This window comes from Schistocerca serialis, chromosome 5 (assembly GCF_023864345.2).
Source record: "Schistocerca serialis cubense isolate TAMUIC-IGC-003099 chromosome 5, iqSchSeri2.2, whole genome shotgun sequence".
NCBI lineage: Eukaryota > Metazoa > Arthropoda > Insecta > Orthoptera > Acrididae > Schistocerca > Schistocerca serialis.
The window spans coordinates 86,592,555-86,619,492 of NC_064642.1; the positions used below are offsets into that span (position 1 = coordinate 86,592,555).

The 26,938-nt window shown below is 38.5% G+C and overlaps 1 protein-coding gene across 1 annotated transcript in view; it reads left to right on the forward strand.

The window, feature by feature from the left end:
• Positions 1 to 26,938, forward strand: part of LOC126481760 (Down syndrome cell adhesion molecule-like protein Dscam2) — a 723,682-nt gene that overhangs the window by 578,131 nt on the left and 118,613 nt on the right. The window contains exon 15 of the mRNA XM_050105715.1: positions 20,713 to 20,891. Within this exon, the coding sequence (XP_049961672.1) occupies positions 20,713 to 20,891 (179 nt within the window). The remainder of the gene's footprint in view (positions 1 to 20,712; positions 20,892 to 26,938) is intronic.

Sequence of the window (26,938 nt, forward strand, 5' to 3'; positions counted from 1 at the left end):
GTTTGTATCTTGGCTGTACAAATGTCAGAGACTTCGGTTACATAAGCACTTTTATAAAAATGATGCAGTAGAAGTATATCCTATGAGTAGATAAGTCAAAATCAGAACTTAAAATTTCTTCAGATAGAAAATATAAAACCAGTCAGACTGTTTCATCAGTTACTGAGGAATACAGAGAGATTTGCAAATGAACATGCAGTTATAAAGTGGCTCGGTGGTAAGTGGTAAAGTACCAGATTGCAAATCCAGTCTCATATTGCTTCTTTCACCTGTGTCAATGTTGATTGATTTGAAAACTGCTGAGATGCCCCGTCATTCAGAATCCACATTAAGCTTTAGGTCCTCCTGTAACTGGCTGAGTAAGTCTGTTTAATGGTCAAAGGAAAGCACCGGCATACCACCTCCAACAGGACCATGCCTAATAAAGCAGTGGAGTGTTGAAAACAATCTTTGGACTGATAACTGCTGTGATGTATTGTAATTCATTTCTTAAATTAGTTTGGTTATTTATAGTGTTACATAGAATCTGGAATCAAGAGGAAGTTTGTCAACAAGAACTAACACTTCACACTGGAAACATGTTTATTAGGCGCACACTAAATACAAACAAATGAACTGCATTATTGAGCAGAAAGTCCTCCTATTTACAGTGAGATGACAAAAGTCATGGGATAGTGAATGCCCATATACAAATGGCGGTAGTATCACATACACTAGGTATAAAAGGGCAGCACAGTAGCGGAGCTCTCATTTGTACTCACATCATTCATGTAAACGGGTTTACGACCAGATTATGGCCTCACAACAGGATTTAACAGACTTCGAACATAGAATGGTAATGAAGCTGGCTGCATAGGACATTCCATTTAGGAAATTGCTAGGAAATCCAATATTCCAATATCTACAGAGCCAAGATTGTGCTGAGAATACCAAGTTTCAACCATTACCTCTTATGATGGGCAACACAGTGGCTGACACCCTTCACTTAACGACCAAGAGCAGTGGCACTTGTGTAAAATTATCGGTTCTAACAGACAACACTGTGTGAAATAACTGCAGAAATCAATGTGGGATGCACAATAAATGTGTGTGTTAGTACCGTGTAGTAAAATGTGACGTTATTGGGCTATGGCGGCAGATGACCGATGTTAGTGCCTTCGCTAACAGCATGACATCACCTGCAGTGCCTCTCCAGGGCTTGGACCATATCAGTTGAACTGTAAATGACTAGAAAACCATGTCCTAGTTAAATGAGTCCCAATTCCAGTTATTGAGAACTGGTGGTAGGGTTTGAGTGTGGCACAAACCCCATGAAGCCATGGACCCAAGTTGTCCACAAGGCGCTGTGCAAGCTGGTGGTGGCTCCATAATGGTGTGGGCTGTATGTACAAGGAATGGACTGGATCCTCTGGTCTTATTGAATTGATCATTGACTGGAAATGGTTATGTTTGGCTTCTTGTAGACCATTTGCAGCCATTTATAGACTTCATGTTCCCAAACAGCGATGGAATTTCTATGGGTGATAATGTGCCATGTCACTATGTCAATGGAATTTTTATGGGTGAAAATGTACCATGTCACCAGGTCATAACTGTTCACAATTGGTCTGAAGAACATTCTGAACAATTTGAGTGTATGATTTGGCCACCCAGATCACCTAACATGAATCCCATTGAACATTTATGGCACACTATCGAGAGCCCAGTTCATCCACAAAATCCTGCACCGGCAACACTTTTGCGATTATGAAGGGCTGTAGAGGAAGACAGCCCAGTATTTCTGCAGAAAACTTCCAACAACTTGTTGAGTCCATACTACATCGAGTCATTGTGCTACATTGGGCAGAAGGAGATCTGAGATGATAATAGTAGGTATCTCATGAGTTTTGTCACCTTAGTGTATATGTAAATGGAATGTACTAGCAAGATGCAATGTTTTTTGAGCAAGGAAGTCCCAGAATCGTAAAAAAAGAGGCCAGATCATAAATAATTACACAAGGACTCATTCGAATCAATCACCAGTCAGCAGCTGTAACTGCCATGCCCTGGCAGGTGACGCACAACAAGTGGCGTCCCTCTCCCTCATGACTAAACACCTGATGTTTTGCCATGGATTGTAGCTTCAGAAATCTGGTGCTAGCATGTAATCCTTCATAAAGCAGTGCAGATGGACCCTATATTCTGGCCATGCTCTCACATCCTCACAGTAGCCATGTCATTCAAGTATAGTTACTTCCATTAGTACAAAGGGACTATCAAATAGGCCTTCATGTTCCTTGTATCATGCCACAGCACAAGTATAAGGCATAGTGCAAAGGACTGCTTTTGTCTGCTCAGTGTGTCATCATCATTTTTTACTTTGTAGGTGACATAGAAAAAGTGATATAGGGTTCAGTACAGGCCAAAGTAGAGCTGAAATAATTTTTCTGAAAGTCTCAACTTCAGCACAGGTCTGAAGATCCTCACTTGGTCACCTTGTATATGTACCAACCATCTTCTGTCTGGGTGAAGAACTGTTTGATGTAATCATCAGCAGCATTTTCAAGTGGAAAGAGAAACAAGGTATCCATTATAGTTACAGCCTCTCAATTGCAGATCAGAAAAATGGTTTTCAATATGTACTGTTTTGCATTGCTTTGTTTCATGCGAATGTTGCTCCAAGCACTATCTGATCCCAAACCCTCTGCTCAGCATCACTGAATATTTACATCTATGTGCATACTCTGCAAACCACTGCAAAGTACGCAGCAGAGGGTATGTCCCATTGTACCAGTTATTGGGTTTCTTCCCGTTCCATTCACATATGGAGCTCACAAAGAATGATTGTTTGAATGTGTCTGTGCCCGCTGTAATTACTCTAGTTTTGTCCTCATTATACCTATGTGAGTGATATGTAGAAGGTTGTAGTATATACCTCGAATCATCCGTTAAAGCCAGTTCTTGAAATTTTGTTAGTAGACTTCCTTCAAGAGTGTGCCAGTTCAGTTTCTTCAGCATCAGTGTGACACTCTCCCATGGTTCAGATGAACCTGTGACCATTAATGCTGCCCTTCTCTGTATAAGTTCAACATCCACTTTTAGTCCTATGTGTATGGGTCCTGTACACTTGAGCAATACTCTAGAATGGGTCGCATGAGTGATTTGTAAGCAGTCACCTTTGTATACTGATTGCACTTCCCCAGTATTCTACCAATAAACTAAAGTCTGCCACCCTCTTTATACACAACTGAGCCTATGTGATCATTCCATTTCATTTGCATACAAAGTGTTGCACCCAAGTATTTGTATGAGTTGGCTGATTCCAGCTGTGACTCATTGATATTGTAGTCATAGGACACAATGCTTTTTGTTTTGTTTTGCAAAATGCACAATTTTACATTTCTGAACATTTAAAGCAAGTTACCTATCTTTGTACGATTTTTAAATCTTATCAATATCTGACTGAATATCTATGCAGCTTCTTTCAGACAGTACTCCATTATGGGTAACTGTATCATCTGTAAAATGTCTAAGGTTCCTATTAATAATGTCCGCAATGTTATTAATATACAACGCGAACAGCAAGGGGAACACATGAAGTTACTTCGCCATCTGACGATAACTCATCATCCATGATAATGTGCTGGTCCTCCCTACCAGAAGTCCTGAATCCAGCCACAAATTTCACTTGATATCCCATATTGTTGGACTTTTGACAATATGCATAGGTGTGGTACTGAGTTAAATGCTTTTCAGAAGTCAAGAAATACTGCACCTGCCTGACTACCTTTGTCCAAAGCTTTCAGTACGTCGTGTGAGAAAAGTGCGAGTTGGCTTTCACATGATCAGTGTTTTCGGAATCCATGCTGGTTGACATCAAGGAGGTCATTCTGTTCAAGGTAGCTCATCATGTTTGAGTTCAGAATATGTTCTAAGATTCTACAACAAATCAATGTTCAAGATACAGGATGGTAGTTTGGTGGATTGCTTCTGCTACCCCTCTTGTAGATGGATGTTACCTGTGCTTTCTTCCAATTGCTAGATATGGGTTTTTGTTTGAGGCATCTACAATAGATCAAAGTTAGACAAATTCATTATAGAAACCTGTAGGGATTGAATATGGTCCTAGAGCTTTGTTCAGTTTTAATGATTTCAGCTGTTTCTCAACACCACTGACACTAATACCGATTCCATTCATCTTTTCAGTGGAACGAGGATTAAAATGGGGCAATATCCCAGAGTTTTCCTTTGTAAATGAACATTTGGAAACACAGTTAAGCATTTTAGCTTTTGCTTTGCTCCCCATTTCAATTACTGTCCCTTTTTTCTAGGGAGTGGACACTAACTTTGGTGCCATTAATAACCTTTACATGCAACCAGAATTTCTTTGGGTTACAGTGAGAACATATCTGCCAACATCTTACTAAAATTCGTCTCTGGGTAGTTGGCAGTTGCCATACTGTGGATAATGTTGTATTGTTAAATTAAACAAATCTCTGTGACCAGGGATCATTACATTCATGCATCAGAATTATGTCTTCTACAGGACATTGGTGATTTCCAGAGTTTTGAAGTTCCTCATCATTGCTCACTTCTCTGATAATTATGCCTCTCCATGTCAGTGATGGTTTGTTTCACCATTAGTATTATTTGATGTTCATATGGGTGAAGTTATTAAGCACAATGTATGGGATGCCATTACTTTATTGTTCCTCATTTACTGAGTATTTATCTCATGTAGTATAGGGCCACTGTATGCACAACTTGGCAAAATCATTTTTATTTTACTTTGTGGCCAGATGTGCTGCCAGACGCTGCAGCCATCAGTTATCTAAAGGAGGGAAGTTATATACACTGCCTGTCTGTGAAATGTGTAATCTTTGTTTTTTCTTATGATCATATTTTAACTGTTTGTGATCCATTTTTTCTGAGGCAGGAATTGGAGACCAGCCCAGATTTGCCTAAATGAGTGTCCGAAACCACCTGTGGGGCACAGCCATGGTTGTTAATCCATTGTGCAAATTCTATCCTGGCCTGGCCCTCCTTCCCATCTCACAAACTAGCACACTGTGCAATATACTAAACCAGGTCACTAATAGTGTATTATATCCTTTGTATTATTGGATTACAATCATGCCACTAAATTCAAATAAATCTTCATCTTTCCTGAATGCTACACTATTGGATAACATTCCCTACTTGCGGATTGTTTTCTTCTGACACAAGAGCATAAATTCAGTATGCTACTTGGCTTTGTTTTGTATACTTCCTCTGACCAAGGGTTCACACTCAACCACATATGTAGACCTCATTTTAATTACTGCCACATGTTCGAGAACAAGTAACCGTAAAACTCATTGTTGAGCTCAGAGATGCTGAACAACACATTTGTCATGTTTCATAGAGGCTGTGTTTATTCATATGTTAATCAAGATGCAGCAACACAATTGACATTAGATTCCTGAAACTCTTAAATTTTCGTCCATGAATTCCTCATGTGAATTACAACTCCAAGAGAAGGAAGACCAAACAAGCTGTCTGCACAGGCCTCAGAAGGCCAAACGGTAATGACCAATCGCCATGTCATCCTCAGCCAAAGGGTGTCACTGGATGCGAATATGGAGGGGCATGTCATCAGCTGCTTTTCTGGCCATCATCAGTTTTCATGACCAGAGCCACTACTTCCCAGTCAAGTAGCTTCCCAATTGGCCTCAGAAGGGCTGAGTGCACCCCACTTGCCAACAGCACTCGGTAGATCCAGACGGTCGCCCATCCAAGTGCAAGTCAAGCCGGACAGCACTTAATTTTGGTGAGCTGATAGGAATTGGTGTTACTACTGCGGCAAGGCCATTGGCTAAGACGAAACAAAGACACAACTGAAAACATCCAAATAGTCAAAGAAATATTGCAGATTTGTAACAAAGTTTATGTGTATGACTAATATACTGTGTGACTAATCGAAGTATGACCAGTGTAAGTTTGCAAGTGATATTGTGCGCTGTGGCACTTACAGAATGTAAATATTTCTTTGGTGGCAGATTGTAGAGAGATCCTGTTCATCTGTAGCACTTGATTTTAGTGTATGGCTGGCCATTGTGTTAGGGTGAAAGTGTTCAGTATTAGCAGTGATGTATCACAGGATGTTAGATATACCCTACTCACAATCAAATCTTTTGTGCTAGCTTGGAAAGAAATGCTAATAATAACATCATTCATAATGGTGATGAAGTAGTAAGCATATGAAGTTATGTACAGGAAAGTGTAAACAAAATGCACTAGTGAACCATAGTACAACACCTTTCTGTAATGGAAAGTAAAATGATGAGTTTGTTATCAGTGGTAAAGACTAGAATAATTGTGAACTTGACTACATCCTATGAAATATAAGCTGTTTCAAGATTTTTAAAGTAGACACATCATAATCATACTCTCATGAAAGACAGAAAAATTGTCTAGTAGACTATCATGAAACTTAATCATAGATTTAAGTGTAAATAATTGTAGTCATACAAACATACACAAATTTCTTTAACCAGATTAAATTTATAAGAATTGGTGGCAAGTAGCAGGTGTAACCATACCATGCTCTCTAAGTTGATAACTGATTGCTTCAAACAGCCTCTCATTGAGACACTCTTGTTGTGGAAATTTCTCTGGATACAAACACTGAATAGCACTGTCATTACCATAATTTTATGCTAATCTGTACATCACATAGGCATCTGTGAACTTTGCAGTTGTGTACATTTTTATTTCACTACTAGCTGAGTGCCTGGCATTGCCCAGGTATGTATATATTCCAGTCCTCTATCAGCCTCCTCCTCTTTCTCTCCCTTCCCCCCTCCCTCTGTCCATCTCCTTCTCCAACCTCTCTTTGTCCATTTCCTCCCAACTCTCTTTGTCACCTCCTCCTCTTTCCTTCCTCTGTCCATCTCCTCCTCTTCCCTTTCTCTGTGCATTTCTTCCTCCTCCTCTCTCTGTCCGTCTCTTCCTCTTCTGTCCATCTCTTCCTCCTCCTCCCTCTCCCTGTCTATGTCTTCCTCCTCTTTCCTTTCTCTGTCCATCTCCTCCTCACCCTTCTCTGTCCATCTCTCCCTCCCACTCTCCTTCTCCCCCCTATATGTGTCCATCGCCTTCTCGCCCTGTCTTCCTGTCCATCTCCTCCTTTCCCCTCTCTTTCTATCCATCTCCTCCCCCCCTTCTCAATCCACATTAACACCCATACCCCAATAGAAGGTTGCTGGTTCATACCCCACAGTATTTATTTCGTGATAGTAAGTAGTATGTGTGCCAGATTTTGTTGAAATTGATCCAGGGGTTTAGGAATAACTTTTACACATGGCTTTGCACATGTATACATGTAACATACATTTAACATATTTCACACATTTTTGCACATGTATTTCACTTTTATCTCTAGTAAATTTCATCTTACTTTTTCGTTTTCATAAAGCTGAGTGTTCACGAGATCATATCTCATGAACAACATGGTGTAAAATGGTGTATTTTTGTAATAAATTCAGTGGCATGTGTAGATACTGTCTGCAAAACATGTTGCAAATAGAGGTAGTAGCAAAGAAGTAATAAATTTAAATGTCGCATGTGATGCGGCACTCTCCTCTGTACTTATGACATCATATCTCCTGAACTGCGTGTCATACCATGATATAATCTTGCAGGTACACTTAGTGGTACATGTGAATATTGTTTGCAAAATGTGTCATGAGTATAGTTAGCAGTAAATAAATAATAAATCAAAATGTCAAGCATATTGCAAGTGACTAAATATTCTTACTCCTAAGTACTGGGTAAATAAAGTATGGGCATTCGCACCTTCTTTGTCACCCCACCCCCAGCCCTTTGATAGGCAGGTGGTTCTTACCCCACAGCAATTCTTTCCAGACAGTAAGCGATATGTGCACCACAGTTGGTTGAAATTGGTCCTGTGGTTTAGGAGAAGACGTGGAACATACATACATTTTTCTGATATGTATGGATACTGGAAATCATATTGGTGATGAACACTGCTAACTGATTATATACTGATAAAAGTCCATGAGCATATAAACAGATGACACAGTGTGTAAGAAAAGCAATGAAGAGAGACATTTTAACCTGAAACTCAGTGAAATGTAACACAAAGTACTGGCCATGAACTAAGCATTGCTTATTAACTAGGTTTAACCAAGAGAGCATTTTGAGCATTTCTTATAAGGAAGAGTTTCATTCTCTTGCTGCTTTGTTCTGTTTCTGTATGTTTCCTGTTATTTTAATTCACTATGAAAAACTGTAGAAAATTAAGTCTAATGTGTAAATAAAGGACATCCAAGTAGTTGTTCATATAACAAACAAACATAAGCCAAAACATTGGTCCACATATGGAACACAATACAGCAGTGTTTCTGTGTGGCATATATTTGACAAGTCTGTGGTAGGTTTCTAGAGGTATGTGGCACCAGATGTCTATGCACTGGCCATGAAATTCCCATAAATTATGGGCTGGCCATTTGTGGACACAGAGCTGGCACTCGATCACACCCCATGAGGTGCAGGTTAGGTTACTTTGGTGCCGCAAACATCAGCGTGAGTCGACTATTATGTTCATCAAACTACTGTAGGTTGATTCTGGCTTTGTGACATGGTACTTTATCCTATTACAAGACGCCATCAAGGGAAAGACATCTAGCGTAATGGGTGCAGACGGTCCACAATATTGGTCACATAGTCCACAGGCCTCATGGAAGTCCTAGTGAGTGTCCACCATAGCATAACACTGCCCCACTGCCCTGTGTCAATAGCATGGTGCCTGTTTGAAAAATTGTTTGTCTGGTCAACACCGAATGCAGATGCTACAATCTACCTTGTGTAGCAAGAAACATGATTCAACTAACTAGGTGACACATTTCCATTGATCACGTGCTCACTGAAATCATAATTGAGCATGTCAGTGGATCAAAATGGTAGCACATAGTGGTCATCCGCTATGGGCCCTCATGTTCAGCATTGTTCTGAATGATGTACTCTGAAACACTTGTGCCTGCACCAGCATTGTACTCTGTCATCTGATCTGCCACTGTTCACCACACATCTTGTTTTACAGAGTGGTGAAACATCTGACCTCCCTTGCACACCATAAGATGGCTCACAAAGTATAGATGTAGATGTCTACATCCAACAACTTGTGGCCTTCTTTTGGTTTCACTGTTCATCTCGTCTTGGCTTATATACCTTCCTTACCATGTCACGCACCTGCACCATCATCACATGGCATATAGTCTCACGTTGGGCAGTCATCGTAATGTTTTAGCTCACCATGGTATTTTCTTCTTCTATTTGTAACCTCTACAGTTACATCACACTCCGCAAATCACATTTGAATGCCTGGCAAAGGGTTCATTGAACCATCTTCACAATAATTCTCTATGATTCCAATCTCATACAGTGCGTAGAAAAAGTGAACACCTATAGCTTTGTGTGCAAACTCTGATTTCCTTTATTTTATTATGATGATCATTTCTTCCTATGTAGGTCATAGTCAACAAAATACTTTTTGCATTCGGAGGAGAAATTTGGTGACTGAAATTTTGTGAGAAGATTGCATCGCAGTTAAAAATGTCTTTGTTTTAATTATCTCAACCCCAAATCCTGTATCATTTCAGTGACACTTTCTTTCCTATTTTGTGATAATACAAAATGTGCTGCCCTTCTTTGAACTTTCTTGATGTAATCCATCTATCCTATCTGGTAAGGATCCCACACCGTGCAACAGTATTCTAAAAGAGGTCGTATGAGTCTCTTTAGAAGATCTGTTACATTGCCTAAATGTCCTACCAATGAAATACAGTCTCTGGATAGCCTTCCCCACAACATTTTCTATGTGTTCCTTCCAATTTAAGTTGTTTGTAATTGTAATTCCTACATATTTAATTGAATTTATGGCCTTTAGATTTGACTGATTTATCATGTAACCGAAGTTTAATGAATTCCATTCAGCACTCATGTCGGTGACTCACATTTTTCCTTATTTATGGTCAGTTGCTAATTATTGCATCATACAGACATCGTTTCTAAATCATTTTGCAATTTGTTTTGATCTTCTGAGACTTTACTAGTCAATAAACGACAGCATCATCTGCAAACAACCTAAGACCGCTGCTCATATTGTCTCCTAGATTGTTTATACAGATAAGGAACAGCAAAGGGTCTATAACACTACCTTGGGGAATGCCAGAAATCACTTCTGTTTTACTCAATGACTTTCCATCAGTTTCTACAAACTGTGACCTCTCTATTGGGAAATCACGAAAGCCTTCCCCACAACATTTTCTATGTGTTCCTTCCAATTTAAGTTGTTTGTAATTGTAATTCCTAGGTATTTAATTGAATTTATGGCCTTTAGATTTGACTGATTTATCATGTAACCGAAGTTTAATGAGTTCCTTTCAGCACTCATGTGGATGACTCACACTTTTCCTTATTTATGGTCATTTGCCAATTTTTGCATCATACAGACATTGTTTCTAAATTATTTTGCAATTTGTTTTGATCTTCTGAGACTTTACTAGTCAATAAACGACAGCATCATCTGCAAACAACCTAAGACCGCTGCTCAGATTGTCTCCTAAATTGTTTATATAGATAAGGAACAGCAAAGGGCCTATAACACTACCTTGGGGATTGCCAAAAATCACTTCTGTTTTACTCGATGACTTTCCATCAGTTTCTACAAACTGTGACCTTTCTGAGGGGAAATCATGAATCCCATCATATAACTGAGTTGTCATTCCGTAAGCACACAATTTCGCTACAATATGGTTGACTGTGTCAATAGATCATTCTCTTTGAGGTAATTCATAGTGTTTGAACACAATACATGTTCCGAAATCCTGCTGCATATCAATGTTAATAATATGGTCCTGTAATTTAGTGGATTACTCCTACAACCTTTCTTGAATATTGGTGTGACTTGTGCAACTTTCCAGTCTTAGGGTATGGATCTTTCATCAAGCGAAAGGTTGTATGTGATTGTTAAGTATTGTATCAGCATACTCTGAAAGGAAACTAACTGGTTTACAGTCTGGACCGGAAGACTTGCTTTTGTTAAATGATTTAAGTTGCTTCACTACTCAGAAGATATCAGCTTCTACATTACTCATGTTGGAAGGTGTTCTTGATTCGAATTTTGGAATATTTACTTCATCTTGTTTGGTGAAGTAATTTCAAAAGGCTGTGTTTAGTAACTGTTGTCAATAGTATTTCTGTCACTATCATGCAGACAAGGCATTGAGTGTGTCTTGCTGCATACATTCTTCACATATGACCAGAATCTCTTTGGATTTTCTGCCAGGTACCGAGACAAAGTTTCACTGTGGAAACTATTATAAGCATTTTGCCTTGAACGCCATGCTAAATTTCAAGCTTCTGTAAAAGATTGCCAGTCATGGAAATTTTGCATCTGTTTTAATTTGACAAGATTTTTTCATTGTTCCTGCAACAGTCTTCTGACCCGTTTTGTGTACCAAGGAGGATCAGCTCCATCATTTGTTAATTTATTTGGTATAAATCTCTCAACTGCTGTCAATACTATTTCTTTGAATTCAAGCCACATCTGGTCTGCACTTACATTGTTGAATTTGAAGGAGTGGAGACTGTCTTTCAGGAAGGAGTCAAGTGAATTTTTGTCTGCTTTTTTGAATAGGTATATTTTTCGTTTATTTTTAGGGGATTTGGGGGTTACAATATTCAGTCCCACTATAACAACCCTGTGTTCACTAATCCCTGTATCCATTTGGATGCTTGTTATTAGCTCAGGATTATTTGTTGCTAAAAGGTCAAATGTGTTTTTACAATCGTTTGCTATTTGCATGGGCTCATGAATTGACTGCTCGAAATAATTTTCAGAGAATGCATGTAGCACAATTTTGGATGATGTTTTATGCATACATTCAGATTTAAATATGTATTTGTGACAACATATCAAGGGTAAATAAAAATCAGCACCAACTATTATTGTATGAGTTGGGTATGTGTTTGAAATGAAACTCAAATTTTCTTTGAGCCTGAAAGTGTGACTGCTCCTTTTTGTTACACCTTATATGTGGGAACTCTACATGAATCTGTGATCAGAATGGGATTATGAAAAGGAAAGTTACTATTCACCATATAGCAGAGCTGCTGAGTCGCAGATAGGCGCAACAAAAAGACTGTCACATTGTGATAAGAATGGGCTTCTCTATTGGACAGAGAGGTGCCATTATGGCAGAATTGGAGGTTTTATAGAAATGCCACTGTTCTTCCAATATTTCATTGATGTGGTGACAAATATTAGTTACGAATTCAGATGATAACGATTACCTGTATTCTTGTTAACCTGAACAAAAGTTAATGAATAGCTAATAAGATCTGGTCATAACTGCAATGAATGGTAACTTTCAAACACCCAAATTGGGCATAATTGTAATTCACTACACAGAATAAACTGTGTGAGAATTTGCCCAAGTCATGCCTGCATTTGTGCTGGACACAAAATACATAATGTGAGCAAAAGTATCTGAGAAGATCACAGAAAATACACTGTGCAACAGGCTGTGTTTATGAGTGGTAAGCAGAGACATAATTCCATCACAGATATTTTTTAAGACAAAATGAAACAACAAAGAAAAATGGATGATTAAACAGTGTCAGTCATAACATTGGCATGGTATTGTGACTTTCTGTGAAAGAACTGATCAGCATCTTCAGAAGAAATCCTCAAACAGCGCAAAAGTGAGTGAGCTCAAATGGGACTTATTTGTAGACTACCACAAGCTCAGGCTTTAAACCACAGGCTTTGTGGGCTTAAGAAGATAATTGATGTGGATCATTGAATTCCAAAATGTACTTCAAAACCGAATGATCAGATGTCCTTTTCCATTAATTATAGCAGAGGAATCCCATTCAAACTCATTGCAGTGACAAAATGATCCATTGAATCTAAAGGACATGCTTTTCATGGTTCTTTCACTTTCTAGATATTACTCACTGGATGTGTGATGCTACTTTGAGTTGCCTAAACAGTGCCATCATTGATCTTTGGGACAATGGAAGGAGGTGTCAGGGAATGCTGAGTCATGACATATGGTGTAGCATCCAAGATGGGAATGTAGGGATCTGGCAGATTTCTGGAAAACCTTATTTACCTGAAGGTGTAGTGATAATGATGAAGAGATGGAGACTGGATTGAGTAGGGGTCTCAGTGTGACTATTTTTTTTTTTTTTTTTTTTGTTTTTTTTTTCTTTATTTCCTATTTAGACTGAGCTCACTAGTTTTACTTGATGGTGAAATGATTCAGAGGATCATTAAAACATTTTAGAGAACACCATGCTCTCCTCATTGTGACAAATGTTTTGAATTCAACTTTTGCCATATTTTCATTATAAGGCCCTATGCAAAGTAACAACCATATCATTATGAAACTTCCTGGCAGATTAAAACTGTGCCGGACCGAGACTCGAACTCGGGACCTTTGCCTTTCACGGGTAAGTGCTCTACCGACTGAGCTACCCAAGCACGACTCAAGCCCCGTCCTCACAGCTTTACTTCTGCCAGTATCTCGTCTCCTACCTTCCAAACTTTACAGAAGCTCTCCTGTGAATCCTGCAGAACTAGCACTCCTGAAAGAAAGGATATAGCGGAGACATGGCTTAGCCACAGTTCGAGTCTCAGTCCGGCACACAGTTTTAATCTGCCAGGAAGTTTCATATCAGCCCACACTCCGCTGCAGAGTGAAAATCTCATTCTGGAAACATCCCCCCGGCTGTGGTTAAGCCATGTCTCCGCTATATCCTTTCTTTCAGGAGTGCTAGTTCTGCAGGGTTCGCAGAAGAGCTTCTGTAAAGTTTGGAAGGTAGGAGACGAGATACTGGCAGAAGTAAAGCTGCGAGGATGTGGCGTGAGTTGTGCTTGAGTAGCTCAGTCAGTAGAGCACTTGCCCACGAAAGGCAAAGATCCCGAGTTCAAGTCTTGGTCCGGCACACAGTTTTAATCTGCCAGGAAGTTTCATATCAGCGCGCATTCTGCTGCAGAGTGAACATCTCATTCTGGCATTTCATTATGATTTGAGGTGAACCATATGAATCTGCTACAGGAGAATCAGTTGCATTGGCCAATACAAAAACCTAGTAACAAATATTCACCATGAAACAAAAAGAGAAACACATTCTGTCTTCACAGATCAGTATTCTGGGAAACTGGTAAAGACTAAATGTAGCAGTAGTACATAGCATTACCAATTTGTTTTGGGGTCTCTTAAGTCTCCTGGATTATCACCTTCGTAAATCATCTTCTTATAACTATTTTCTGTTATAGGCAGTTATTAAATAAAAGTACACAGCACTATCGAATGTACTTTTTCATTCTCTTAAAATTTAGTGATACTAAACTCACAATGATCAGCTTGCTTGTATTTTGTCAGTTTCATAACAGAGATCGGTAAGCTGCATCGATAATAAGTGGTCGCACAGATTCACAAATGCAAAGCTAACGTAATAATTCATCTTGCTGCTCAACCATGACTGAGACATTTAAGTGTTGTCTACCTGGCATGGACTCTGACATGAACGTTTGCATAATGAGTGACAAATGAGGAGTGACTGACAAGGAAAATTACATAATGATTGCTGAATACAGATAGCCTATGACTTTGTGCATGACATCTATACAGGACATGTTCAAAATTCCTATTACAAGCTTCTGGGATTGTGGAGGAGACTTGGTAGATAAAGTCTTGATAAGGAACCCATATCTGGAAATGTACCATTTGGATACAATTGAATTGAAGGACAAATGACCTACTCTTATACTCAGTGTAGTTCTAAGTGAAAACAAAAACACAGCCTGGTATGGTGCAATGAAGGGATTTGTACAATAAAGGACTTTGACAGGAAAGTACAAAAGTATCAGATATCGAAACGTCACCTGCAGAACAAAGAATCATTTCAGTTATTGGACAAAAGTAGAATTGAGCATGCCCATTCTGAAGCTGCTTGTCTGACAGCAATGAAATACAACAGACAAGCCGCATCCAACAGGAGAGTATTGGCACATCTTATTCAGGCAATTCTATTTCTTTGTAAACAAGAACCAGCCTTTTGTGGCCATCAAGAAGATAAATCCTCTAGCAAAAAAGTAACTATCTGGAATTGTTGGATTTACTAGCTCAAAGAGAGAACTTAATCTGAGACCATCTGACATCATCTTCAACCTTTAAAGGAACTTCTCCAGATATACAGAATGATGTAATAGAAATGATAACTCTGGCAGTTAATGAGAAAATAAAAGCTGAAATTCAGAACTGCAATTTCATTTTTATTCAAGCTGATGAAACATTATACGTGTCATGCAAGAGTGAAATGAGTATAATATTCAGATACTGTATTGCAGACAAAATTGAGGAAAGATTCATTGGATTTTACGATGTTTCTGCAGATGAAACTGCTGAAGGTTTGTCAAACATTATTCATGTGGTATTGAAAGAATGGAATGTGAAAGGAAAAGTGGTTAGTCAAACATATGATGGTGCTACAGTAATGGTGGGCAGAGAAAGAGGACTACAACAATTGGTGAAGCAGTTCTGTCTCTATGCACTCTTTATTCATTGTTATGCACACCAACTTAATTTGGTACTGTTACATGCCTCCAAAATCATATGACAAGTACGCATGTTTGTAAGTGATCGTACTGCGTTCTGTTTGTTTTTCAGCAAATCATCAAAATGAACTGAATTGCTAACTGAGAAAGGATTTAAACTGCCACATGCAAGCAATACTCGCTGGAACTTTCGTTCCAGGGCAGTTTCAACAATATCTTGTCATTTCTCAGAGCTATATAGTGTTTTTAATTATACAATTGATGATACAGACTCTCAGTGGGACCCAGAATCTTTGAGCTGTCTTGTGGGAATGAAACGACAGATGGATGATCCTACGTTTGTGTACTTGCTTTGCTTCTACCGAGCATGCTTTGTTTATGTTGATCATCTCTTTAATGTTCTTCAGTCAAAAGCTGTCAGTATAACTGCTTGCCATGACAAAATAAGAACTGTTTTGAGAAACCTTCGACAATTAAGAAGGGAAACATTTGTTAGTGAGTGCATTAAATGCACCTTATTTGAACAGCAACTTAATGATTCTGTGACAGTCAAAAGACATCTCTGAGGGCACTAACTTACGAGATACTGGATTTGCAAATTATTCAGATGGAAAGAAGATTTAAAGACTTTCCCCAAATTCAGTTTGTTGAACTTTTGAATGAAAAATTTTTCCCAAACTATCAAAAAGAATTCCCAAAGTTGAACCTGCTTCAGTTATTAGAACAGTACCCTTTTTTTGAACAAGAACAACTTGAAAATGAACTGTGTAACATATACATTGATGATAAAAAACACTTACCTCAAAGGATCCTCTTAAAGTACATTGTCGCAAAGATTTAGACTCTGTTTATGAAGAAACACTGAAGTTCCTGTGTTTGGCTTTGACCCTACCTGCAACTACAGCAGGCAGTGATCAAAGCATGATTACTCTTAAATGAGTGAAGAATTATTTAGGAAATTCAATGTCCAACACCCGGCTGTTGTGCTTGAGCACGTTAGCAAAAGAAAAGACACTACTTGGAGACTATCCATTGATCAGATCTTTGTAGACCAAGTTATAGACTTATTTGTGGAAAGAAAAGACAGTCACATTGCACTTGTGTACAAGAAAATACAAGTGCTTCTTCTCTTGCGTTGTTGTTGATTTTCTTGTTTTGTATGATGCATTTTGTTTCATTTGTTTAAATTAATTTTTATTGTATTAATTTTTATTGTATAATTTTGCCTCCCTTTAATAACTGCAGAGTCTATGCCACTGATGTTTAATGTAAAATGTACTGAAATCATCTGATAACACCAAAGGAATTGAATGAAGGAGGGAGCAGGGTAACACATATTACATTTAGTAACGTATAGATATGTATAAGGTTAGATCTCAAACAATGGAAAATCCAGGATGGAAGGTAACAGTATTAGAGAAGGAAAGTTGCCACTCACCATATAGTGGGGATGCTGAGTTGCGATGGGCACAACAAAAAGCTTCACACAATTATAGCTTTTGGCCATTAAGGCCTTTGTCAGCAATACACAACATACACACACTCATGCAAATGCAACTTGCACACACATCTGCAGTCTCAGATAACTGAAACCACACTCACATATTGTTACATTGTCAGATCTCAAAGTAATTCACACAAACAAGTTTATGATGCAGCCATGTCAAAGTGCCTGCACTTTGCAATCCATGTTCAAAGTCTCCTAAAGCTTGACCTAGTAGATAGTGTCGGAAGTCCCATGCGGCTTTTCGCGGATGATGCTGTAGTATACAGAGAAGTTGCAGCATTAGAAAATCGTAGCGAAATGCAGGAAGATCTGCAGCGGATAGGCACTTGGTGCAGGGAGTGGCAACTAACCCTTAACATAGACAAATGTAATGTATTGCGAATACATAGAAAGAAGGATCCTTTATTGTATGATTATATGATAGCGGAACAAACACTGGTAGCAGTTACTTCTGTAAAATATCTGGGAGTATGCGTGCAGAACGATTTGAAGTGGAATGATCATATAAAATTAATTGTTGGTAAGGCTGGTACCAGGTTGAGATTCATTGGGAGAGTCCTTAGAAAATGTAGTCCATCAACAAAGGAGGCGGCTTACAAAACACTTGTTTGACCTATACTTGAGTATTGCTCATCAGTGTGGGATCCGTACCAGATCGGGTTGACGGAGGAGATAGGGAAGATCCAAAGAAGAGCGGCGCGTTTCGCCACAGGGTTATTTGGTAACCGTGATAGCATTACGGAGATGTTTAACAAACTCAAGTGGCAGACTCTGCAAGAGAGGCGCTCTGCATCGCGGTGTAGCTTGCTCGCCAGGTTTCGAGAGGGTGCGTTTCTGGATGAGGTATCGAATATATTGCTTTCCCCTACTTATACCTCCCGAGGAGATCACGAATGTAAAATTAGAGACATTAGAGCGCGCACGGAGGCTTTCAGACAGTCGTTCTTCCCGCGAACCATACGCGACTGGAACAGGAAAGGGAGGTAATGACAGTGGCACGTAAAGTGCCCTCCGCCACACACCGTTGGGTGGCTTGCAGAGTATAAATGTAGATGCAGATGTAGATGTAGATGTATTTAGAATCAACTGGAAAATCCAAGTCCAACACAATGTATTTCTATTCAAGAACTACTCCCAGTCAAGGATATTGTAAATGAAGCCTTAATGAAGTTCAGATTAGCAAGTTTTAATGAAATTGAAATACAGTTTCTTAATGAGTACATAAACTGTTCAAAACCTGTCGCTGATGGCATCAGAAGTTTAAAAAGGGACAAAGATACAAACTGTGGCTGTCTTCTGCCTGAACTAATAAGAATGCAAAGAATGCTAAGCAACTTGCAAATGTATACTGTGGTGTGCTAATAGAAGTTATTAAAGATTCTATAAATTAGAGGAACCAAAAGCTAAAGGTGGCATATTAGCATCCATACCTTATCCTTTTTTTTTTTTCAAATAGAAATAGATACTGAAGGCTAGTAGAAAATACGTTAAAGAGCTGTTTATTTCAGAAATGTGGAAGATGAAACAAGAAAACGAATATGGCAAGAACTTGCAACATTTTAATAAAAAATGGTTGAATCTTATTATATGTGTGTTGAGGACTCTGATTTCTGTAGCCAGTAATTGTGTGAACACTACATTTAGTCTGGAAACACAACAATATTTAAACTATAAATACATTTGTTTAGATTCCTTGGACAGACATCCAGCTATAAAAAGTGTTTTTTCTGTGTGTGCCAAGTTCTGCTCCTGTTGAATGACTATTTCACTTTGATAAAATCAAACAGTGGAAAATCGAAGATGAAATGTAACAATATAATGAAAAAGATAGTTGCTACTCACCATATAGTGGAGATGCTAAATCACAGAAAGGCACAAAAAAAGACTGTTGGACAGTTAGCATTTGGCCAACAAGGCCTTTGTCAAAAATAGACAATGTACACACACGCACACATTCATGTAAACTCAACTCGCACACGTGACCACAGTCTGTGGCAGCTGGAGGCAGACTCCTTTGGTGGAATAACAATGTGACCACATGGATGAAACATGAAAGGTGAAATATTTGAACAGTTATTGGTGTTACAGTCAATGAGATAAATGGCATGTAACATAAATTCACTAACTAGGGATATTTTATTTAAATAAAAGTGTTTTGAAAATGTGTAGTTTACATTTTGTATTTCAGTACGTTTGTTTGAAAACATTTTGTATTTACATTTGCAATAGAAAAAATAAGTAAGTATTTGTATTTTGAATTTAAATACTATTAACAAACTAATTTGCAGATTTCTGGTGGTGTCATAATCACAACAGAGATTGATGACACTGTGCTTTTCTTAATTTGTGTGCGTAATGTGAATCAAAAGATTTGGAAGTTATGCAGTCTTCAGACTAATTTTATATTCAAATTTTAGATTTCTGGACATGGGTTTCTTATCAAAACTTTGTCTACTAAGTCCCCTCTACAGCAGCTAAAATTATGCAATAGAAATTCTGAAGCACTCTCTAGAAAGACATACAGAGTACAGAAGTTATAAACAGTTAAAAGTACTAAGCTAACATATTTTAGATGTTAATGTAAGACACAGTAAAGATAAAAAAGTAGAGAGTTAAATTACCTTGATTAACTATGAGCTGTACAATCATTAAATACTATTTTATGATGTACAATTTTTAATGTGTATGGGAATTTGCAAAGCTCACATACAGTAACTTTCATTTGCTTGTAAGTAATACTTCAGTTATTTATTGTGTGGAAAATCCTGAATTTTGCTGAGTTGCTTCAGAGACAGTATCGCCTCTTTGGTGTTCTGTAAGTGTCCAAGTAGTACAAGAAAATGTTTGCTTCAAAAAGAGGATAATTTTTTTATTTTATTTTTTTATTTCATACACTGCTGTATGAATCATTGTTTAAACATATGCTATTTCAGAAATGGACAGGTTACCTGAATTTAAAATTAATGATGTTATTAATTTGGCATTGTCAGGGATTCTGAATAACATCGTGTCTTTCTTGTACTAACCCTGTAGTATAATTTAACTAGATAGACAAAAAATCTACTCACCAAGCAGTGGCAGAACACACACATAAAAGAGGGTTGTAATTGGCAAGCTTTTGGAGCCAGTGGCTCCTTCTTCAGGCATAAGGGTTGAAGGGGAAGGAAGAGGGGTGAAGGACAAAGACTGGAGAGGTCTAGGAAAACGGGCTAGACTTCAGGAAAGTCACCCAGAAGCATGGGTCAGGGGAGACTTACCAAATGGGTTGAGAAGTCTTTCCTTCTCATCTCGTGTGGTAAGCCTCCCCTGACCCACATTTCTGGGTGACTTTCCTGAAATCTACCCCTTTTCCTAGACCTCTCCAGTCCTTTTCCTTCACACCACCTCTTTCCCCTTCAAGCTTTCTACCTGAGGATGGAGCCACTGGCTGTGAAAGCTTGCCCGTTACAACCATTGTTTATGTATGTGTTCTGCCATCGCTTGATGAGTAGATTTTTTATCTATCCAATTAAATTATTTTGTCAATAATTGAGTGTTTTCATTGTAACAACTCTGTAGTATGCAGCATGAAATAACAATATTCATTCTGTTCTTGTAGCTCTGGCACAGGGAATTATAACTTCAGTTCTGTGGTTGGTGATGGAGAGGAAGGAGGTGGTGAACTGCTGCTAGGGGGCCTTAGCAAATTCACTCGCTACTCTGTAGTTGTTCAAGCTTTCAACCAAGTTGGTTCAGGACCCCTTTCTGAGCCTGTCACAGCACAGACTATGGAGGATGGTAACATTGGCTCTTTTGTAATTAATTTTGCAGATTCTTGACATAGTTCTTTGAGCTGAATTTACTGCTTTGTATCAAATGCATGATGTTTTCCTTCAGTAATAAGTTTAGATGTACTGCATGATGAAAAGACCTTCACAACTTGAGGTAGATACTAAGAGAGTAGTTTGAATATATTCATATCAGCATACACCATTTCATGTAAACTAGTTTTAGTTTGCAATTTAACTTGTAGAAAAGGAGTTTGCTTTGCTGCATTGCAATGTTAATAATCACCGGCTGCTTCTGGTGACATGGTGACAGTGTTTCCTGAGCAGCCAAATTTCATCAAAATATCTTTCTAATGTCCTTTTACTGTTCTTTTATGTAGGTGATTAACATTATGTCTTTCTTGTTCTAACTGTCTAATATGCAACATCAACTAACAGTATTTATTTTCCTCTTGCATCTGTGGCACAGTGAATTATAACTTCAGTTGGAACGATGAAAATATTTTCCTTACTGTAACCTTGTTTCATTTAATTCTAGTAGCCTGGCCAGAATATGTTCATGACTGCTACTGTTTCTGTTTAAAATGATAACAGAAGCACATTTTTCATAGTACCAAATAATTTCATGACAGGCAGGAACTTCAAGTTGCTCTCTTTCTCTTACCCAGTGTTCTATCCTTGAGTGCTGGCCGGGATGGCTGAGCAGTTCTAGGCGCTTCAGTCTGGAACTGCGTGACCGCTACGGTCACAGGTTCGAATCCCGCCTCGGGCATGGATGTGTGTGATGTCCTTAGGTTAGTTAGGTTTAAGTAGTTCAAAGTTCTAGGGGACTGATGACCTCAGACGTTAAGTCCCATAGTGCTCAGAGCCATTTTTTTGTCCTTGAGTACTTGAGTGATCTTTACCGTCTTTCCAACAGCATCCTATTGCTGTTATGGTTTTCCTATACTATTGAGGAATAATTTACAACAACCAGTTACCAGCTATGTGTAGATATTTGTTTTATTAGGTTACTAAAATAAAGTTGAAAACCTAAGTAGTGTCTGGATGCTGCAAATCATTCATTATTAATGTTTGTTACTGTCGTGGTATTCGTTCACTGAGAGAAAACCATATTTTATCATGGTATTTTGAGCTCTGTGGAAGCTATCCTGCAAAAACAGCCAGGCTAGCATGAAGGTTGTATCAAAGGATAATACAGATAGGGCCTAAGTTGGTTCCTTAATGAAGACTTCCTCTTGAAAGTAGATTATCTTTACAGGCACACAACTCTGCCAGGAAAGCATCTGTGGAATTTGAAATAGAAGAAGGAGGCAGTGTTAAACTGAAGATATTTCTCAAACGGAAAGCCTTCCTCCATGATAGCCAATATAGATTTAGGAAAGATTAGTCATACAAAATCCAATTAAGGTTTTTTTTTCACGTGGCACCCTGAAAGCCATGAGTTAAGTCACTCAGAAAACTGCAGTGTTCTACGACTTCCGAAAAGTCACAGGTTATTAACAGAACTTGTGTCTGCCTTGGGCATTTCTTCATAGAGAGGACGCAGCAAATTATCTTGAATTGAAACTCTCTGATAGATGTGGAAATAAGGTCAGGATCCTTGCTGTCATGTTTTACTTGGCAGACACTATTAATAGTAACCTAAGACTTTTTGCAGATAATGCAGTTATAGATAATGAATTACTGCCTCAAGGAAAGGCTGCATAGATATCCAGTCAGATCTTGACAAGGCTTCAGAGTTGTCCAAGCTATCTTTAAATGTTCAGAAATGTAAAATTATGGACTTCACAAAATGCAGAAAATACACAGTAATATTTTATGACAATAATATCAGTGAGTCACAGTGGGTATCAGTCAACTCCTTCAGATATCAGGTTGTAACTATTTGTGGAGATGTGACATGGAATACTCACATATTCTCAGTTGTAGGTAAAGCAGATGGCAGAAATTTCATTCATTGGTAGGATACTGGGAAAATGCAATCACTCTGCAAAGGGGATTGCTTACAGAGCACTCAGATATTGCTCAAGCATGTGGGAGCCTGTATCAAATAGGATTGACAGTGTATATTGAACATATACAAATAACAGTAATACAGAGAAAAGAGGTTGGTTGATTCATGGAAGAGTGTCAAGGAAAGACTGAAAAACCTGAAATGGCAGACACTGGAAGATCTACACCAATGATCCCATGGTAAATATAATAACTATGTTTCAAGATCCAGCAATCTACATCTACATTCCATATTCTGCAAATCACTTTATGCTGCATATTGGAGGGTATCTTGTACAAGTAACAGTCATTTCCTCTCCTAGCCCACTCACAAATAGATGGAGGGAAAAATTACTCTAAAAGCCTCTGTGTGAGCCCTAATTTCTTGCATCTTATCTTCATAGTCCTTATGCAAAATGTACGTTGATGGCAGTATAATCATAGTGCAGTCAGCCTCAAATCCCAGTTGTCTAAATTTGTGCAATAGTGCATTGTGGTAGGAGCATCATTTCCCTCCAGGGATTCTCATTTGAGTTCACAAATCATCTCCATGAAACCTATGTGGTGACTGAACCTACCATAACAAATCTAGCAGCCTACCTTTGTCTTCCTTTAGTTTGACCTGATTCGGATCCCAAACACTTGGACAGTACTCAAAAGTGTTTGCACTAGCATTCTATATGCCATTTCCTTTATGGATGTGTTACACTTTCCCAACAGTCTCCCAATAAAATCAAGTTGAGCATTCACCTTCCCTACTACCAACCTGATGTGCTCATTCTATTTCACATCACTTTGAAATGGTATGCCTAGATATTTAATTGAAGTGACTGTGTCAAGCTGCATCCCACTAGTGCTGTATTCGAATTTGATAAGACTGTTTTTCCTATGCATTTGCATTAACTTACATTTTGTACATTTAGAGCAAGCTGTCATTCATCACACCAACTAAAAATTTTGCCTAAGTCTTCTTGTATATTCCTACAGTCCCTAATTGATGACTTCTTTCCGTGCACCACATTGTCATCAGCTAACAGCAATAACTTGCTGCTCACCCTGTTCATCAGGTCATTGATGAACACTTGCTGTCGAGAACTGCATACTGGGTTCTATCACTTAAAAAAATCTCCATGCCTCTCAGATATCTAGGAATCTAATCGATATGCTCAGACATCCATCAGCAATCTGCAGTGGGGCATCACGTCAAATACTTTCTGGAAATCTAGGAATGTGGAATCTGCCTGTGTCCCTCCATCCATCACTCGTTGGATATCATCTGAGAAAATGACAAGCTGAATTCCACATGAGCGATGCTTTTTAAATCGATGCTGATTTGTGGACAGAAGTTTTTCTGTCTCAAGGAAATTCATTATATTAGAACTCAGAATGTGTTCTAGAATTCTGCAGCAAACTGATGATAAGGATATGGGTCTGTAATTATGTGGCTCAATTCTTTTACCTGTCTTATGTACAGGAGTCACCTATGCTTTTTTCCTGTTGCTTGGGACATTTTGGTGAGTGAGATATACATGATAAACACAGACTAAGAGAGTACTTTCTGTGAAACCAAACTGGGATTCCATCTTGACATGATGACTTATTTGTTTTCAACTCTTTCAGCTGCTCTCTATGCCATGGATGCCAGTTTCTATGTCCTCCATATGAGCATCTTTTGGCAGTCAAATGACAGAATGTTCATACAATCCACTTGCTTGAATGTTTTCTTAAATGTGAAATTTAAAATTTCAGCTTTCCTTTTGCTGTCTTCTACTGGTACACCAGTCTGGTTGATGAGTGACAGGATAGAAGCCTTTGATATGCTCAGTGGTCTTGTACATGACCAGCATTTTCGCAGATTCTTGGGAAGAATGATGGTGGAAGTAGTTGTATGCTTCACACATTGTTCTTCTTATGGCCGCATGAATTTCTACTACCTTTTGTTTGTCAACATTTGTGCACTTTTTTTTAACCAAGAGTGCAACAATCTCTTTTACCTCAACAGTTTCCAAATTTGGTTACTAACCCATAGAGATTCCTTTTCATCCTTAATCAACTTACTTGTCACATACATCTCCAGAGCATGATTTACCATCAGTTTAAACTTTGGCCATAATCCCTCTACATCCATCATACTGGAACTAATTGAAGTCCATTCATTTTTTAAGTGGGATGATAGCAACTGCTTATCTGCTTTTTCTAGCATAAATATTCTTCTAGCATTCTTGATGGATATCATCACTATGATGACATGATCACTGCAATCCCTGTCTCTATACTGACACTGCTGATAAGGTCAAGCCTGTTTGTAGCTACAAGGTCTAAAATATTTCCATTGCTTGTGGGTTGTCTTACTAGTTGTTCAAGACAGTTTTCGGAAAACATTTTCAGAAGTACTTTACAAGACAATCTGTCCATACCACCTGCAGTGAACCCATATATGTTACATGTATTCTCAGGCAGCTAAAGTCACCTCCAACCAGGGGCAGGTACTTATAGGAGGTGTGCACCCCTCCTTGTGGGGCTGCCCGCATTGCCACCCTTTCTTTGAAGAAGAATCACTCTTTGTGATTAAAAAGAGACTAATGGGAGAGATTCTTCAATACAAGCAAATGAGTATAAACGCCCTTAATGATTGTGATTCTGTTATACAAGCATTGTCTGTTTGTCCTAGATCTGACTATCCTACTTTGCACATGCTGTATAAAATATTTGCTTGTCTACCTGCATCTACTGCTACAAGTAGAAAGAATTTTTTTCAACATTGTGGCATATAAAGTCATAGCTGAGGTCAACAATGGAGGAGGATTGACTTAATGGCTTACCTCTGTTGAAAACTCACCCTGACATTGATTGTCCTACTGATGATGAAATTAACCAATTTGCCAGGAAGAATAGGGGCATAGAATTCATCATTTAAGTAAGAGAACCTCAATTGTAACTTTTTTATATCATAAGATGGCATTGTTTTGTACATGCATATAATCAGTTGGTAGTACAAGATATCTTTAGCGCCCTCTCCTTGAGGTTTTCCTGTATCTGCCACTGTTTCCAACTGCATGATCTGAGTGTTTCCACAACTGGTGGGTGGCCAATAAAAACATACAGCAATTATCTTCATATTACCTAGACCCATTACATTCATCCCGATAACTTCATATTTCCTAGAGGTGTTACATGCATCATATAACTTCACTGATACACTCAAATACAACCACAAAAGAGAGAACATTTTTGTCAACTGCAGTCACACTTCCCCTTTAATTTCTCTTTCCAATACATGTTCCATTAATTGCTAAATATTCAGAGCTTTCTACTTCAAATTTCAGAAAGCTCTCAGTCTAAAGAATAATTTAAGCACAAGAAATTTCCTGGAAGTCAGTATTCTGGAACTCTGTTATGAAGACTTCAATAATTTACTTTTAAAATTTTGACAATTGAAGTGTTTACTTTCTGTATGCTCTGATTCAGCTGTCTGCATATGCCCGTCAGAGGGCATCAGTTTTCTGTCCTGTGTGTGTTTTGGTGGGTACACCAAACCACAGGGAAACATTCATGTTCCTATTAAGGTCACAATAGACTGAGTTCACAAAATGAATGAAGCACTAACAAGTCTAGGATATAGTGAAGTCAGCGAAGAAATACAACAGTACCAAATCAGTAACCACTCAAGATTGGAAAATAAACTGAGTCATTTTGCGTTTGCAGTGGTGTGATATGAACAGCTACAAGGTACAGCAAGCAATGAGCAGCACCATAAGCCCGGGCTACTGGCTCAACAGCAAGCAGACACTACTGGTTGGAACCACATGATGTGCATATCTTAGAGGTGGCTCCTCTTATGATGGCAGTCTACAGCCGCTGCTTGCAACCTTGTCGAATACAAAACTGAAATTACTGCCTACCTTAAAAATTGGCCATGTGCTTTCCACAAGTATTCCATTACTTCAGTAGCTGCTTCCTTTGTGTAATGCATTCCTGACCTATCAAGGGGAATCCTACAACTCTTCACACTATGATGCAGGTCCAGAAATGTGCTGCCATGACCATCAGAGAATCAATAGT